Source organism: Uloborus diversus, chromosome 10 (assembly GCF_026930045.1).
Source record: "Uloborus diversus isolate 005 chromosome 10, Udiv.v.3.1, whole genome shotgun sequence".
NCBI lineage: Eukaryota > Metazoa > Arthropoda > Arachnida > Araneae > Uloboridae > Uloborus > Uloborus diversus.
Window position 1 is genome coordinate 127,942,028 of NC_072740.1, and position 16,528 is coordinate 127,958,555.

General features: G+C 31.1%; 2 protein-coding genes across 3 annotated transcripts in view; one reads left to right on the plus strand and one right to left on the minus strand.

Moving 5' to 3' along the window:
• Window positions 1-4,802, plus strand: part of LOC129231525 (uncharacterized) — a 40,953-nt gene extending 36,151 nt beyond the window's left edge. For both annotated transcript variants that reach the window (XM_054865863.1, XM_054865864.1), the window contains one exon: window positions 3,743-4,802. In XM_054865863.1, coding sequence (XP_054721838.1) covers window positions 3,743-4,587 — 845 coding nt within the window. In that variant the 3' untranslated portion in view covers window positions 4,588-4,802. The remainder of the gene's footprint in view (window positions 1-3,742) is intronic.
• Window positions 4,803-6,950: 2,148 nt separating this feature from the next.
• LOC129231175 (tetratricopeptide repeat protein 21B-like) overlaps window positions 6,951-16,528 on the minus strand; it is a 97,835-nt gene continuing 88,257 nt past the window's right edge. The window contains exons 32-37 of the mRNA XM_054865422.1: window positions 13,156-13,269; window positions 13,014-13,067; window positions 11,861-11,917; window positions 9,630-9,750; window positions 7,272-7,339; window positions 6,951-7,142 (exon numbers count right to left, since the gene is read on the minus strand). Of these exons, the coding sequence (XP_054721397.1) occupies window positions 7,065-7,142; window positions 7,272-7,339; window positions 9,630-9,750; window positions 11,861-11,917; window positions 13,014-13,067; window positions 13,156-13,269 (492 nt within the window). The 3' untranslated portion in view covers window positions 6,951-7,064. The remainder of the gene's footprint in view (window positions 7,143-7,271; window positions 7,340-9,629; window positions 9,751-11,860; window positions 11,918-13,013; window positions 13,068-13,155; window positions 13,270-16,528) is intronic.

A 16,528-nucleotide genomic window follows, 5' to 3' on the forward strand; every position in this document is an offset into this window, starting at 1 on the left:
TAAATAATAACTTTTAAAAAAGTTAGATTATTCAATAATATATAGACATTTTTTAAAGTGTACGAAGACTTTTGAAAGATAAAATTTCCGGCACTTTTTGATTTTTTAGAAATTAAGCTTTAATATTTTTTAAAAAAACTTTCATGTAGTTTTGTTGAAAAGTGATCATAGATCTTATAATTAAATACCTACTCAGAAACATTAATTCTAACCAATGGATAGGGTCCTATTTCATTGAAAGTCGTAGGTGTACGAACACTTTTGAGAGCCACTGTGCAGTAAAACCAGTAAAGTTGACTACATGTCTAAGTTGACCGCCTTTTTCAAGTACAGAATTAGACATGTATCATATAAATCAACCTCTTTAAGTTGACCACCAAAGTAGTGAACCGAAAGTAGTCAACTTACACAGGTTTCACTGTATATACTTGAAATTTTGCTAACAGGGGGTATTGTACTACTAAATCCATATGCAAATAAATAGCTAAAATAATTTCATTTTGAAAGCGACAAGTATGTTGCAAAGAATTCCTTTGTTTGCAATGAATATGCCTCCAAATCAAAAGAATGTGCAATAATCTTGCTTTCTTGTGTTGCTTTAATACCAGAACTAGCCTCTAGGGTGGCTAGATTAGCTGCTTACAGCAACCACCTAGGACCTTGCCTCCTATGACGGCTTGAGCAAACCACCTACGATGGGTTGGTGTACTTCAGGAGCTTCAATTGAGATTGGGCGGAATAAGTTCCTTGTAATATTTCGAATTAATTGGTACCTCGGTTGACTCTCGACTCCTAGTGGTTCTCGGAGAGATGAGTCTTCACACAAAGAGATAGATTCACATAAATTTTAATAGTAGAGAAAAGATTAGAGCATTGCATTGGCAGCACTGTGCTTATCCGCGGATGAAAAGCTTGTCAAAAAAGGTTGCTCTAGAACAGGGCTCCCCAACCTACGGCCCGTGAACAGATTTTGTCAGGCCCGCGGGAAGCTTACAAACTTTTATTTTTCCGGAAGACAGTCTCGTTGGAAATATAATTGAGATATTATTTTTAATTACAAATAATTACTTAAAACCTTTTTACCGTACACAAACGCATGCGACCTCCCCTTCCTTCTTCCATTTCGTGCTGGATATGTACTTGAAAGGCTTCATTTATATAAATAGTCAAATAGAACATATGTGGCTTTTAGTTTAAAGATTTTATGCTTTCGTACTTATATACCCTTACTTTTTATTTATAACACTAAAGCTTAAGTAGAAGCAATCATTTTAATACTTTTATATTGATTTTTGATTGTTTTTTTACTCAGTGGGGAACTATCAGCTGAGACATAAAACTAGTGTGTATCTCTAAAAAAAAGTGACTATGTTAAAATTGACGGACATTAATTTGCCACTAATTCGTTCTCCACATTAACAAGAAAAGCATCAACTAATGTTAAAAGTAAATAAGCTCAGTAATTGAATGTTACTACTCCCATAGTTGTTTTACTTCACTTTTAGGTACTTATTCTTTGAGTTAAGTATATTGTTGGTCTACAGAGTCTACACTCTACTCGAGTAATAAATGTGTGCTAGTACTAAGGTAAACATGGTGTTCGAAAAGAAGGTATGACAGTATTAACTCCTGCCATTAGACAAGCAGGGAAGCATTTCCACCACTTGCTATTTCTTCATTGGTCGCTAGAAGCTACTTGACATGTCTGCTAACGAAGGCGGGATATTTAAGAGATGGAATTGTCTTAGATCAGTGATTCCTAGCCTGGGGCGATTTGGCTCCGACAGGGGTGAGGTGATGAGCTTTTGAGGGGCGATCGGTGGAGCAAAGAGCATTTGAAAGATAACATAATAATAATAAAAAGCGAGTCAATATTCAAATTGAACTTGTACATGAAGATTATACATTTTCAACTGGATATTGGTATAAATATAACTATATACATTATATAAACGTATAGGTTCAGAGTTCAGACAACATTTAAAAGAAACAAATTGAAGTTCAGAAACTTTCTCCTCACACCTCAGCTGAACCTTAAGGAAGTTTTTCATCTTTCACCGCCAAGTTTCTTTTTCAAAATTTCAATTTTTAGTGTTAGTGCTTTTAATTTTCCCAGGTTCCAGTTCAAGAAAAAAATAAATAAATCAATAAATATTTTCATAAAAAATGTATTTCTGTTTTTAAAAGTTTGTCAATGATCTTAGTGAAGTATTTTCCTTCAAATACCTGCCAGTTCTTTTTAGAAAAGAAAAGAGAAAAACAGCATTAAAAAAGGCATTTTGATTAATTTCTTTATAATTATTTTTGAATAAAATTGCTTTTTTTATATACATTTTACTTCAAACAAAAATAGGTATTTATATCTTCCAAAATATTGTTCAGTAGAGTCAACATATGTTTTTTTTCAAGGAAAAGGGGGGAGGGAGGAGAGGCGTTAGCCAACCTTTGTATGGAGGCAATGGGCTCAAAAAGGTTAGAATCAGTCTTAGATAATCTTTCAGATTTCTTTCCCGACTCCTCATGTCGGCTTATTGACTATCGCTGTTCAGTATTAGCTCTTTTGCCTGCCAAAATGCCAATGCCTGTCAGCCAACTTGCTAGCTACTAGTAATAGCTTTTTATAACCTAGGATTCAATTAATTTGTTTGTATTAAAATTTTTTAAAAATTTAATAAACTTAGTTTTTGTTTTTACTTCTGTCCCTTCATCATTGTCCAACATATTAGAAGTACAGTGGATGCTGGTTAATAGGACCATATTAGAATGGGATCATTTTGGTCCTAATAACCATCTGGTCTGATACAGTGAACAGAACCTGTGTAGCTAAACTGAACATGCTATAAAAAAACATTTAAATGCCTCTATGATTATTGTGAGCCCCATATGTATGGTGAGCAAATAAATAAGAAAAATTGCTGTTTACAAAATTTTTCCATAAAAAAAAAATTTAATAAAGCGAATAATCTTTTCACACTCGTTTAACAACGTGTTCAGATTGATCCGGTTTTTAGTTACTCCTTCCAGTTAGCATCAATTCAATAACCAGAAGTAGCTAAAAATGGGGGAGTGGAAAAAAAAGCGATAAAAAGTACTAAGCAGTCATTAAAAATTCCAATGAAATGTAAATTACGTATTTTACTATTAAACATTTTTGTTTTTAAAAAAATTACATATTTTTGAACGTGCTGACTGAAGAAATTTGAAATTTAACTGAACTTTTTATCTCTGCTGAAACAGTGGGGCCATGCGATGAAATTTTTGTCAACGATTTTTTTTCTTGCTGCAAATACTGCTGAATTTAATTAAAGTTACAAAGAATCATGATTAATTTCATTGCACTAATTATTAATTTCATTGACACACTTGAAACAAGCTTCAAACGTGTGATTTTAAATTTTTATCCAATTTGTTCTCATTTTCCTTGGTCCGATTTAAATGGATTATTTGTCCCAATAAGCAAATAATATTAGGTGTGTGTAATGGAATTTGTTTTGGTTCTTCAAGATTTGTTCTGAATAAGCAGCTGGTCCGATTAACCGGTGGTGCCATTAAGCGGATTTCACTGTATTAGTTGTTCAAATGATTCCAATCAGTCTGTGCTTAAATAGTAAATATAACAATCATCAGCACTTAGGTAGTGGTATCAAAATTGTGTTTAAAATGCACAATTGCTGCAAATTTTTTCTGTAAAAATTCACTTTCTAATAAAAATGTAACTAATAGCTTAATTTCCTTATTTTAGGCTTCTTGGATCCTCAATTAAACCTTTATCATGACAAAAACGTTAATCAAAAATTTAACCCCTTTGAGATGCCTAAAGTACATGAAAATGGAAAGCAACAACATTCCAGGTTCAATAGCCTAGTAGAAGACAGACTAATATCGGATGGGAAGCCTGCACTTTGGCGGCCAACAGCGCAAACAAATACTCATTACCATCAAGCAGTGCCTGAATTCAGAAGTAATGCTACTGCAAACATGCATTTTAATAACCCCACTAAACATCCAGTGGGTCCACAATATATGCAGATGAGAGAACCACAGCTAAGTGCACATATGAATCATCCCATTACAATAAAAGATGCCATTCAAAATTTACAAAGAGGAAATCACCCAGACATAATGAGAAGTTATGCATTTGATGGAGCAAATTATTTTAATGATGGCCCATATCATAAGGAATTACTCACTTTTCCCGGTCAAAACAACGTCAATGCACATCAAAACAGATTTCAGAATCAGAATCTTGGGAAACCACATTTTCCAGTTTATTACTCAAGGCATGGACATGGTCCCCATCCATCCCCGCACTGGCATCATAAAAACAATTCTCTTCACTCAACAGATCTCTTACCATCCTCAGAAACAAAACCATTTCCTAACCATGATATGAATCTACAGCTCAGCCAAGAGATGAAGAGAGAACTACATGATGGGAAGATAATAGTGTTATCGGATAGTTTAGTCCGATCAAATTTCGCCAATAAATCTGATAATGAAAAGGAAGAAAACACACAAAACAGCCAGCCAACAGTAATGCCTCCACTAACCCATGACCAGATGATTAAGAATAAAGACTTCCACTAAATACAGGTTAAAAACTGAAAAAATGTTGATTTCTTAGAGAAAGCAGAAAAATGGAAGGCGTGGTGTAATATGTCCACAGAAACCAATCCAGTCCTTTTTCATATGTAAGAATGCCCTGAAGAAAATAGACTGGATGGTGCCAGTATCCAGCTAAATGTCCATATTCAGGTGCATGATTCATAAAAATCACAATAAATTCTATTCTTTGCATTGACTTAATTTCTAATATATTTTAATTAAAGCTCATACAACTTGAGAATAATAGGATTTTGCACATCGTAAAATGATTGAAATTTTGTATATTGCATATCATCTATAGCAGTGATTCTCAACAGGTGGTCCTGCGCACCAGAACCGGTTTGCAGAAAAATTTGACCGGTCAATAGAGATTTTTGCTTGCTCACATTAAAAAATTTCTTTACTCAAAAAAAGAAAGAAAGAAAGAAAGAAAAGAAAACACCATAATAGTAATGATAATATTCTATACAATATTGTGAGTTTTCTGCTTAACTTTGGTTGGATTTTATAATTTTTCAGCAATGTTCAGCTATTTATATATTGTTATTACAAAAAATACTTATCTTATTCTTCACATTTAAATATTTTTTGTATAAGCTCTTTAAATCAAGAAAATATTCATATGTTTTTAATGGCAAGCAAAAGCTTTTTTCAAAAAAGAAAGAAAGAAGAGAATAAGAAACAAACAAAAAAACATTACCGGTACGCAAATTTTTTTGCAACAGCTCTTGTCGGTTCACGGGTGGAGAAAGGTTGAGAAACGCTGATCTATAATATACTTTTACAAACTATTCTTTAGTTAATGAAAATTATACTATGGTCAATTTGAAAAGCAATATTATTTATTCTTTTTAGATCAGGAAAAAAAGAAACCTCAAAGTAAAACCATATATAATTGCTGTTCCTTCGCCTTCCTCTAAAAATATTATGTGAACCACTTGCTTACACATATGTGAAAGATAGAGATTCATATGTATAGTCTTGAAAAAAAAAGGGAACACTCCCTATTTGAATGCTATCTAGTGAGATACAGATGAAATACATTAATTTAGATGTAGAGTACAAAGGCTCAATTTTCAAATTTTATTAAGGTGCCCTAAATATAAAACCAGCATCAACTTTAAAATTTCAAATAACACCCCCCCCCCTTTTTTTTCAGATTTCAAACACACATTTAAATTTAACCTTGTACAAATTTTTGGGTAATTTAGTTGAGTTATTGTTTTGCAATAAAACAGAGAAAAATCCACCTAGTAATCTTTAAATATTATATCAGATTTTTTCTAATAATACAGGAAAAGGTTTAAATATAAGCACCATCTTTTGTTTTTGATTTAAAGTTACTTTCAATTCGAGAAATTGTAAATTTTAGTCTTTCATTAACAACTTTCTATTTAACAACTTTCAAGGGACCACTAAAAATCGTCCTTAAGTTGAATGCATCCTTAAATAGAATGCTTTTAAAATTACAGTGGAGCAACCGGGACAGTGAAATAAACCGGGACAGTCTTTAAATAAAGTCGTTAAATAGAGAGCCAACTGTATAAGTATAATGACTTTTACTTTAAATGGTTTTTAAATAATTTAAAAGCCAGATAAAAATATGCAAAATATTAAAAAATTTAGTTATAACAGGAGGAAAAATATTCAGAGAAATTGTGAACATAACTGACTTTTTCAGCCCTGGCACATTCTAAGAGCTGCCGCATTTTGTACATAACGCATAACATAACTACATGAAAAGAAAACAATTTCACATTCCTATCAAAAGTTCACAGTCCAGATAAACACTGATTTGCATAATAACTCTTGCAGCATCGAAAAAATATTACAATGATAAGAAAACGTTGACCTACAACATATATTTTGCATTTTCGAATTTATCTTTTATAGCAATGTTGTACAGTACATGCAAATGAATAGTTAGCTTTGACAAGTTCATAATGATTTCCATTTTTGTAACACTGCCATTATCTTTACAGTCCATGTTTTGGCATTCAATTACAAAAGGACTATGTCTTTTTTTTTTTAATTTCTCAAAACAAGTTATTCTTATCAATGATTAACAAAGTTAATTGCTATTTTTTAAAAAATGTAAAGAATCCTTACTAGCACATTATATAGTATCCTTTCAAATATGATTCCTGCAAAACTAGCAGTTTTGGGAAATTTTTTGCAATAGGAATTCTTGGTGTTATCTCTAGTTGCCAACTAGTTTAGCAATTTAATCATGTCATTTTGTTTCAATTATCTTAGAATTGGAAAAATTGGACAGCACAGGCTAGTAATAAGCACTAAAGTAAACCTCTTGCCATGAAATAAATACTAATTAATAAAGTGTTTTTTAAGTTTTAATAAAATATTTTTCAAAAAATAAATTTCACAAAACAAAATTTTTACAGCCATAAGTGTTCAATATAAGCTTTTTGAAATCTATCAAAAGTTTTCCACTTGATGCATTAAGAGCGTAAGCATGTCCGACTTCTATCTAAAATCTCTTTTTTAATTTTTGGATAGTTTGGATACTTTGCTAAAACCTGAAAATAAATAGCACAAAACAAATATTAAAATAAAAATTTAAAATAAAGCAGTTTATTTTTATATTTTATACAGCCTTATACAATATGTACAAGGGTACAAAAGGAAATAAAACTAGTAATACATACCAATTGACAAACTTCAATTGATTCTGCATAACGCTTAGCTTTCATATTATTATAAGCTAACTTGTAACCTAAAAAGAAGGATAGAATTAAAATATTTTAAAAAGTGCTATATAATAACTAATAGTAGAGGCATTTTAGAAATTGGAAATACTTATAAACATTGTCAAATTAGCATATATATATATATATTAACATAACATTCATACACAGACTTTTAGTGCTTTATAAAGTAATATCTATAACACGTACAATGTATAATTCTCTATTAAATTCATGAATTTGTAAAAATGCTAGTGAAAATCAAGTTCAAAAAGTAAGAGAAAAATATATATGCTTGGTTATAAGTTGGCAAATATCATGATTTTCATCACATTAAGGATTCACACTAGAACAAGCCAACACTGAAAAGAATAATGTAAGATATCAGAATGAATTATTAAAGTGTAGATAAACAGTAGATGATCAAGTTACAGTAGTCCCGATTGGTCTCCTATAGCTACTTTGTTGAGGCCTTAGCTTCTAATACATGTTTGAAAATCTCAGGCATCATTTGATTATGCTTGAGCAGTTTCCAAGACATTCATGTTAGGTGTGGTTGAGCTCTGTTTTATAAAACACTTTTTTCACTTGGATATATGGTTAGGGATTAGTGTCATAAACTTTGCAATGTTCGGCACAAAATAGGCCACTCTTTCCATAAATCATAAGTTTAGGAGGTGGCATTATTTTACAAAAACATTTCATCACCTTTCGTTTTTATTTTAGGTAAAAACAGATTTTGTAGTTTTCCTAATATTCTTGATTTTCCTGATAAAGATTTCAATGCTTTTGCATCCTTAAGATGTTTCAAGTATTTTGAAAGTTTGAAGTTGTTTTCATATGTGCTATGCTAAATTAACTTATTTTATTTGTTTTTTAACTAATTCATTTATATTTTTTCACAAATTTGAGCAATTATCAAATTATTTATAGCTAAAAGTTTTTTTAAAGAGAATATTAAACTTTGAAAGAATAAGTAGTTAATTGCATAACTTTTCTCTGCAGTTACGTTGGAAAATGATGGTAAAAGTGGGTTTTAGACACCACTGAGGAAAATCAAGCAATGAAGGAAAAATTTTTATTCACGTGGAACTTCATGTTCCTTTTAATACCTGAACTTTGAGAACTTTCTTAATGTACCTGTGAATAGTTATTTTAAAAGTAGTCCCCAGGAAAAAAAAAAGAATAGTAAGGGGTCATAATCACTCAAAAGAAGTAAACTTTGTAACGACATGGTATTAGGAGTTTTGCTCTATACAATATTTCTGTAAATATCTTCAGAAGATACTAATGTCTATAAACTACTTAACTTCAGTAAGTAAAATGGCCAGACAGTGAAAAGCCATTTTTTTCATTATGAGCCAATTACAATCCTGGTCTGAATTTTTATTCATCTGCAGTAGTGAATTCAGTTACTGCTAATCATATTTTCAATTACATGGAGGAAAAAAATTATAATACTTAAAAATAATCTGTAAATCAGTTTTGTTATTACTTTTTAGAAAGAACTTTTTATAATTTTATTCTGAAATTTTATACCACAATATGCACAACGTTTATTTTATCATTTTTTTCCTTTGAAAGTATCAAATGCTTTTTATGACCTTGAAATATTAGTTTTACATAACCTTCCAAATGACATACCATTTTAAATCTTATTTAAAGAGCTTTAAAATAATACCCAGTGAAAAACTCTAGCTCTCATACAAGTTGAGAAAAAAAAATATTCTTTTTAAGAACCAGAACTTCAGTTTTTCTCATTTCTCGAGCTTTTGGAGGGGCACTCAACCAAAAACTAATGGACAAATATATCTACAACTGTTTTTTTTTTCCTGTCAAAAACCAGGTACAGTAGATCCCATGAATTTTATTACAGTTGTTTGACATGACTAAGGTCTAATGTTTTTCATAGTTTTCACATGGAAGGATGCACATGCTTTTGAACTACATTTTCCTTTTTAACCAGTTGCGTTTCAAGCAGCACGTTATTCAGCAGCATTATAATTATGTGTCAGCTACTGGCATAAAGTGACAAGAACAAGAATCAGTAAGGTTAAAAGCCTCAAATATTTAATACCTTTATAGCAAACCATAATTTCACTACATTGATGAAAATGTAACAAATTATTTATTCCCATTAAAAATACATTCCTTTCAATCTATTTTTACAGTAACAAATCAACTGCATATATTTTTCTCCTTAACAATAACGAAGTTCTTTGGCACATAACAAGAGATTGATAGTAAGCATTTAGTTTTGAAAGTAGAAGGATCTTCGGTAACAAACAAAATAATGTAGTCTATAAATTTAAAACTCACCAATTACTGGATTTGATTTACTGGTTAGAAGCCATGCTTTTTCATAGTTTTTAACTGCATCCAAATAATTTTGATCCTTTTCAGCAATATATCCATAGAAATCATATGCTTTGGTGCATGACTGCAAAAAAGTTGAAAATCAATAAAGAATGAAATATGTCTAGGTTTTGAGCAGGAGTTAGTTGTTTGTGTATTTAGTAATGTGTATTATTTACTTAAACTAAAATGTTTTGGTGTCTCATAGCTAGATGAGGTGCATACCATTCTCCTACCCTCTAATCAGGAGCTAAATTTAGAAATTCAAATTTTTGATTTTTGAGTGGAGACTCTTCTTTATTCTTGACTTACTCTCGCAGACAGTTTTCAAGTGAGGGTTCTGAGAAATTTCAGCTGCAACACTGACCTCGACCTGAAATTTGAGTCCCTGCTGGTATAATCAATTGAATAAACAATTAAATGTTTTAGAAATAAATTTAAAGTTGTGTTTGATGTATAGTTAATTTCTATTTTTAGTATTATACCTAATGAATCAAAGATTAGCTATTTTAATGAGGACTATGTGGGAGGTTAAGTACTTCATATTTTATCAGTTACAGCTGTAGTTCACATACACACACAGTTTCAAGGATTTTCATTTTACATTTTCATCGAATGACTAAAAAACATTGATGAAACTAGATGAATTTAAAGGAAAATGGCATGAACCAAAATACACATCTTTAGAATTGCTGCATGCTAAACATTGCAGTTTTGCCTACCAAATTTTTCTTAAATATTACTTAACTACTTATAATCTTTTACATTCATTTCCAAGTTGTACAACAGCCGTGCTTGCTGCTGTGGTGGTGCCGTAAAATAAAATGATTGCACCATATTTTAAGTGTCAATATAGATGGTTTTAAAGTTAGTATGAAGATATTTTGGATTCCCTTAGTCTCTTTTTATGGATTTTGATAACTATGATTCTTTGCAATTTTTCTCTTTACTGTTAGTTTCTTGACACTCAAAGATCAAGTGCAAATGTATTCCGGCCTACATTTCATCAACAGAATCATAATAAAATATTATTTAATGCCTTGAATTTCAATATTTAACATATGTGTTAACCTTTTTATTTTAATTTTATTTATTTCGCCAGATTTACACCTATAATTTCGTTCTGCACTTTGTGTGCTCACTGAGATAGTACACTATGTTGAACTTATTGCAGGCGACGAGAACGATAAAATTATTTTCTTGTGTGGGAATTGGAAACTAGTGTCTTGTCAGTACTAATATTGCCACACAGATACCCACAGCGGCTTGGATGGCAACATGCTGGATCCAAATCCAATCACAGTCTGGATCGAATCCTGGCCGAGATGTTACAATGCTTGGTTTGGAATTTTAATTCTGACTTTTTTACACTTTGTCCAATGATTGCTCTAGAAATCCCTTTGAAAATCTAAATAGATGCTTCTGAAATATTCTATGTGCATTTAAATGTTGAGTCTCACTAGTTGCGAGTCAGTCTTTAGCTCAAGTACAGACCTGGATCTACATACCCGCGGACTGCATGAGATCTGTTCTCCCATGCCCCTCCCTTCACGAGGAGGCATTGGAACTGAAGGGCTTGCAATCTTTAGTCTTTAGTGGCATAGAAAACCAGTAGCCAGTTAAGGGCCCTGTTGAGTTTTTGCAGGGGGGCTCAAAATTTATAGATCTGGGCCTGTTCTAGCATGTTGCAAGTTGTTATTGTATTGAAGTTTCAAGATTACTTGGTAATCAAACCATTGTCAGAAAATCAAACCTTGAGAGATTCATAAGATTGCCATTAGGTGCTTATTGAATTTTATTTTTACTGCTGGTATTTTTTCATGTTTTCCTTCAAGCGAAGTACAAAAGACCTTTGATCCCAGAGACTGGTCTGTTAAGCCTCTCATTATCTCATTTCATTCTAGCTATAAAGTTATTAACAAGTGATTATGTCACAGTATTTTATTTGAAGCATTAGATTTACATGCAAACATTGAATTTATTATTAAGAGAATCAATAGCAACTTCTCACACAAAAAGACAACATTTGCATTTTTAATTTTGAAATAAAATGAAAGAAAGAAAAGTTTAGTAACGCAAATTATAATATCCATTCCACTGAATCAGATATGTTTATGTAGCCTAAATCTTATACTTTAAACTGTTTCTGTAAGAGTATTAGTGGCTATAGCATAGATAAAGAAAATTATACTTACTTTATTATACGATAAAACTTTATCTAGCATTTCAGAAGCAGATTGAAGCTTTCCAGCCTAATGTAATAGTGACAAATAAATAAATTAATTATTAATTGCAAATACTTATTAAATAGATAAAAAGAAATTTTTAAAAACACCATCAATACAAAATTAGACAAACTAATACATGATGAAAAACTTGGAGACACGGTCTTGGGCAAAGAAAGGCTATAGTACCAGTGGAAAAAAAAATACATGATTTAGTAGTAATAAAATTACAATCATTTCCAAAAATCATAACCATTTCTACAACACGTTGTTAAAATTCAAAATACTGCCTGTGAAGAAACCCCCTGATTAAATTCATTAGTAAGCAACCGTTTTCACCTACAGTATTTCAGACATATTCGTTGGAAATGCCAAACTCTCAATGCATTCTGAAACTTGGATCTTCATTAGGAATCTTATTGTTTCATTAATGTTATTCAAGGGATTTTTTCATATGGTGAAGATAATACAACGTGTATATATAAAATTCACCTCAATTTTTTCATACGGCGAGGATAATACAATATGTAAGATTCACCTCATTTAAGCTAGCTACAAAATTATACATGCATAAGAAAACTTTGTTCTATTAAATCAGCACTTCAGCTAGTTTTGTTAATTTAAAAAATCACATGACCTTTTTCAAAGAAGCTTTTACCAGGGCAGTAGAGTCGGAGACAAAATGGCGGACATTGGTTCCGACTCTGAACTTTAGAGCCTCCGACTCTGCAATTACTGCCAGAGTTGTGGACATTGCGTGAAGATGCCAACTACAACTCCTTCACCCCAAAATCAGTCCAACTCTGTCCTGGTTCTTACCTACATGCAAAAAATAAATAAATTGAAAATTATTTATGCTAGTACTTCTTAAAAATTGTACATGTAGTTACGAGCATCAGGTGAAGTGAATGTAAAAAATGTTGATATTGCAACCAGGCGATTTGATCTGGCACATCTGGACTTATTCAACTGCAAAACAACTAAAGCAAGTATGACATTCTGTTCTATTTAACCCGAGATTAGGTGTGCCTTCTTTCCTAGAACCGCTATTTCTTTGTAGATTGGGTTTTAAAAGCATTCCATGAGCAAATACTTTAAGAATCACGGCAAAATACCATTTTACCTTTATATAAATGTCCGCTAACAGCAGCCAAGCTTTTTCTAAGTATTCTGCATCCTAAAAAACAAGGACCAGAATTATAACATTTCTTTTTGAATGCATGAAACTGAAAATTTTTCTATTGATTTGATAAAAGCTATTGTACATTAAAGTTCCACACAGTTTTTGCGATCCTTTTAAGTTGATTGCGAGCACGGGGAGTCTGCTTCAGAACCAAATAAGCCATTGCAGATCCAAGTATAGCCCCAGCATGATCTTTCTAAAGAGAGAGAGGGGAAAAAAGAAATAAGATGAAGCAAATATTAGTAAAAATAAACACATTATTTTTGACCAAGGAACTTTGAAAATATAAATACAAATGTAACGACCAGCAACAGGCTCTGGGCCCAGCTAGGCTGGTCCTAGTCAGTTTATAAGTCCCCAATAAAGATCAATGGCCCTTTTAAAGCTATCTACCCCCTTGTTCATTACCGCTGCTTCCAGTAAGCTGTACCAAGTACCCATGACCCTGCTAAAGAAATGAATTTTATTAATTCCAGGTTAGCCTGAGCTTTGAATAGCTTAAAACAATGACCCATTGTCCTGCTTTCCATGTAAAAATTTAACCCATTAACCCTTTTTTTATATGGGCCTGAATTTGATTTGTCTACTGAGAAAATAAGATAAGATAATGTTTATTTTTGCATGCACTGGTAATGGGTCTAGCAGAGTACCATTATTGTAGTCATCTGGTTTCTAGTGGTATAGACAAACCCCCCAGCTCAATTTTAGGGAAAAGTTACCATTTATTTGCTTGTATTGTAGCAGGTGGTGCATATATCCTGGTGTGTGTTGTGATGTTCTGTAAATATTCGGAACGTATATATTCCTCTCTTAGTTTATTTTAAAATATTTTTGGTTTTTCAACCACAGATGAAGTTTCCACTGTTAATGAGTACTGGCTCCATTTATTATTTAATTTTCTCTTCTCCCTTTAATTTTTGTGCTACCGTTATGTATTTTATTTAAACCTTAAAAATCTTTTATAAGCTATTCACTTGCTTAAATAGTTGCTGCTTTTGCACATCTTGAAGCTTTGGGTTTGATATTTTTGTTACTTTGTACATATTTATGTATTAAAAAAAAAAAAAAAAAAAATATATATATATATATATATATATATAACAAGCTAAATAAAATTGAAGATGCGAAAAGCAAGAACACCAAAATGAAAAAAGGTGACCCAGGAACCAACACTTTCTCAAGGGGAGGACCCGGTCCCTAAGCTACAATTTAGTATTTAATCTTTCTTTCTTTTTTTTTCAATGTCTTTGAATTTATATTTAAAATATGTTCTTAAAATGTATCTCATGTTATATATATATATATATATATATATATATATATATATATATATATATATATATATATATATATATATATATATATATACATATATATATATACATATATATACATATATATATATACATATACATATATATATATACATATACATATATATATACATATATATACATATATATATACATATATACATATATACATATATATATACATATATACATATATATATATATATATATATATATATATATTGTTTCAAAATTATCTTTACAACTTCAAAAATTCATAACTTCGAACATAAACAATATATTTACATTCTGTCTTTTGCATATATTACTGCTACTAATAAAGCTTTTTTTCAAGTCCAGAAAATGTGGAGTGAATATGGCAAACATTCCCACATGCAGTAGTCGAGCTTGAAGGAGACAGCCCAAAGGTTAATGTGTGGTATTGAGTTATGCACAACAAAATCATTGGTCCTTTTTTCTTCATAGAAACCACAGTTAATGGCTGCGTGTACCTGGATATGCTTCAAAACTTTGTTCTTCCTCATTTGGAAGAATTACAGCCGATTGTTTACTTCCAACAGGATGGTGCACCAACACACTGGTTGATAGGAGACCTGGAACACCTCAACGAAACTTTTCCCAACTGATGGATTGGATGGGGTGGCCAAATTCCATGACCATCAAGGTCTCCGGACATAACATCCCTCGACTTCTTCTTGTGGGGTTATTTAAAAAACATTGTTTACTGGACACCAGTTAATGACATTGATGACTTGAAAGGACACATCACACAAGATTTTAGCACAATCACAGGTGACATGTTGCAGCATACCTATCTTGAAATTGATTATAGACTGGAAGTGCTTAGGGCCACCACTGGTGCGCATGCTGAAGTGTACTAAAAAAAACCTTATGAGTTGCAGTAACACATGCAAAAGGCGGAATATGAATAACTTGTTTATTTTCGAAGTTTTGAAGTTGTAAAGATAATTTTGAAACACCCTGTATATGTATATATATATATATATATATAACCACATAAAAACTACATATACATATATATATATATATATATATATATATATATACAGTAAAACTTGTAAAGTTGACCACCTCTCTAAGTTGACTGCTATTTTCAGGCAGAAAATTAAATCTTATAATATAATTAAACCTCTATAAGTTGACCACTAAAGTAGCGCACTGCGGTTCACTGTGCATATATATAGATATATATATGGAAAATAGAAAGAGGAAAACAACTAAAACAGAGGTGTTTAACTACATGAACAATAAAAACTTTATGTACTTAAACTTGCAAGAAAGTGCAAATGTACAATCACAATCATAAGGTAGAACCATGTTAATGTGTTTTTAGACAGCATAAAACCTTGTAGATTTTAATGAATGTTTATATTCTGTATTTTTTACAAAGGTACCACAAAGTCACAAAGTAAAAAAGATCATAAGTTAAAAATACACCTTTTAATATCATTTAAAAAAAAAACTTCTACTTTTTAAATTACAAAGCATGGTTTTCATTTATATATTTTCTCAATTGAAAGGAGACTGAATTTTCTATCTGTAATTTAAAAGGATGATTTTTTTTCCCCATCTCTCTGAGCAATCATGCAATCTAATGGCAGAAAAAGCCACAAAGAACTGATACTAAAATAACTAGACTAAACAAAATATGCTTTGGAGATATTATAGAGTCATTGATATTTATAAAGAAGTTGAGTTGATCCAATGAAATCTCCCTAATTACAGTAATTTTGTAAGGGAAAAAATGAACAATACATAGTAGTACTTCAAAAAAAGAAAAACATCAGCAAACATGTTTAAAAATACTAACAACTTTAATCGGTTAATTTTATTACCCAGGGACATAAAAGGTTTTGTCTTTCCTGTGTGGCACAAGATACTACTTTTTTCTTTCCATTGAATCACTTGTTCCTGCAGTTTTAACAGCACAAATATTATTTGACATTAAGTGGCTAAACTTAGTGGCTATATAGTTTGTTTGAAAAAAAAAGAGGTCTAAAAGGACTATAGTGATTTTATAATAACGAATAGCCTAGTAACCCTTTGAACAACATTTGAAAGTCATGTCATTAATGATTGATTATTTGTAATAAAGGTGTATTCATGGAAATTTAGTAACTA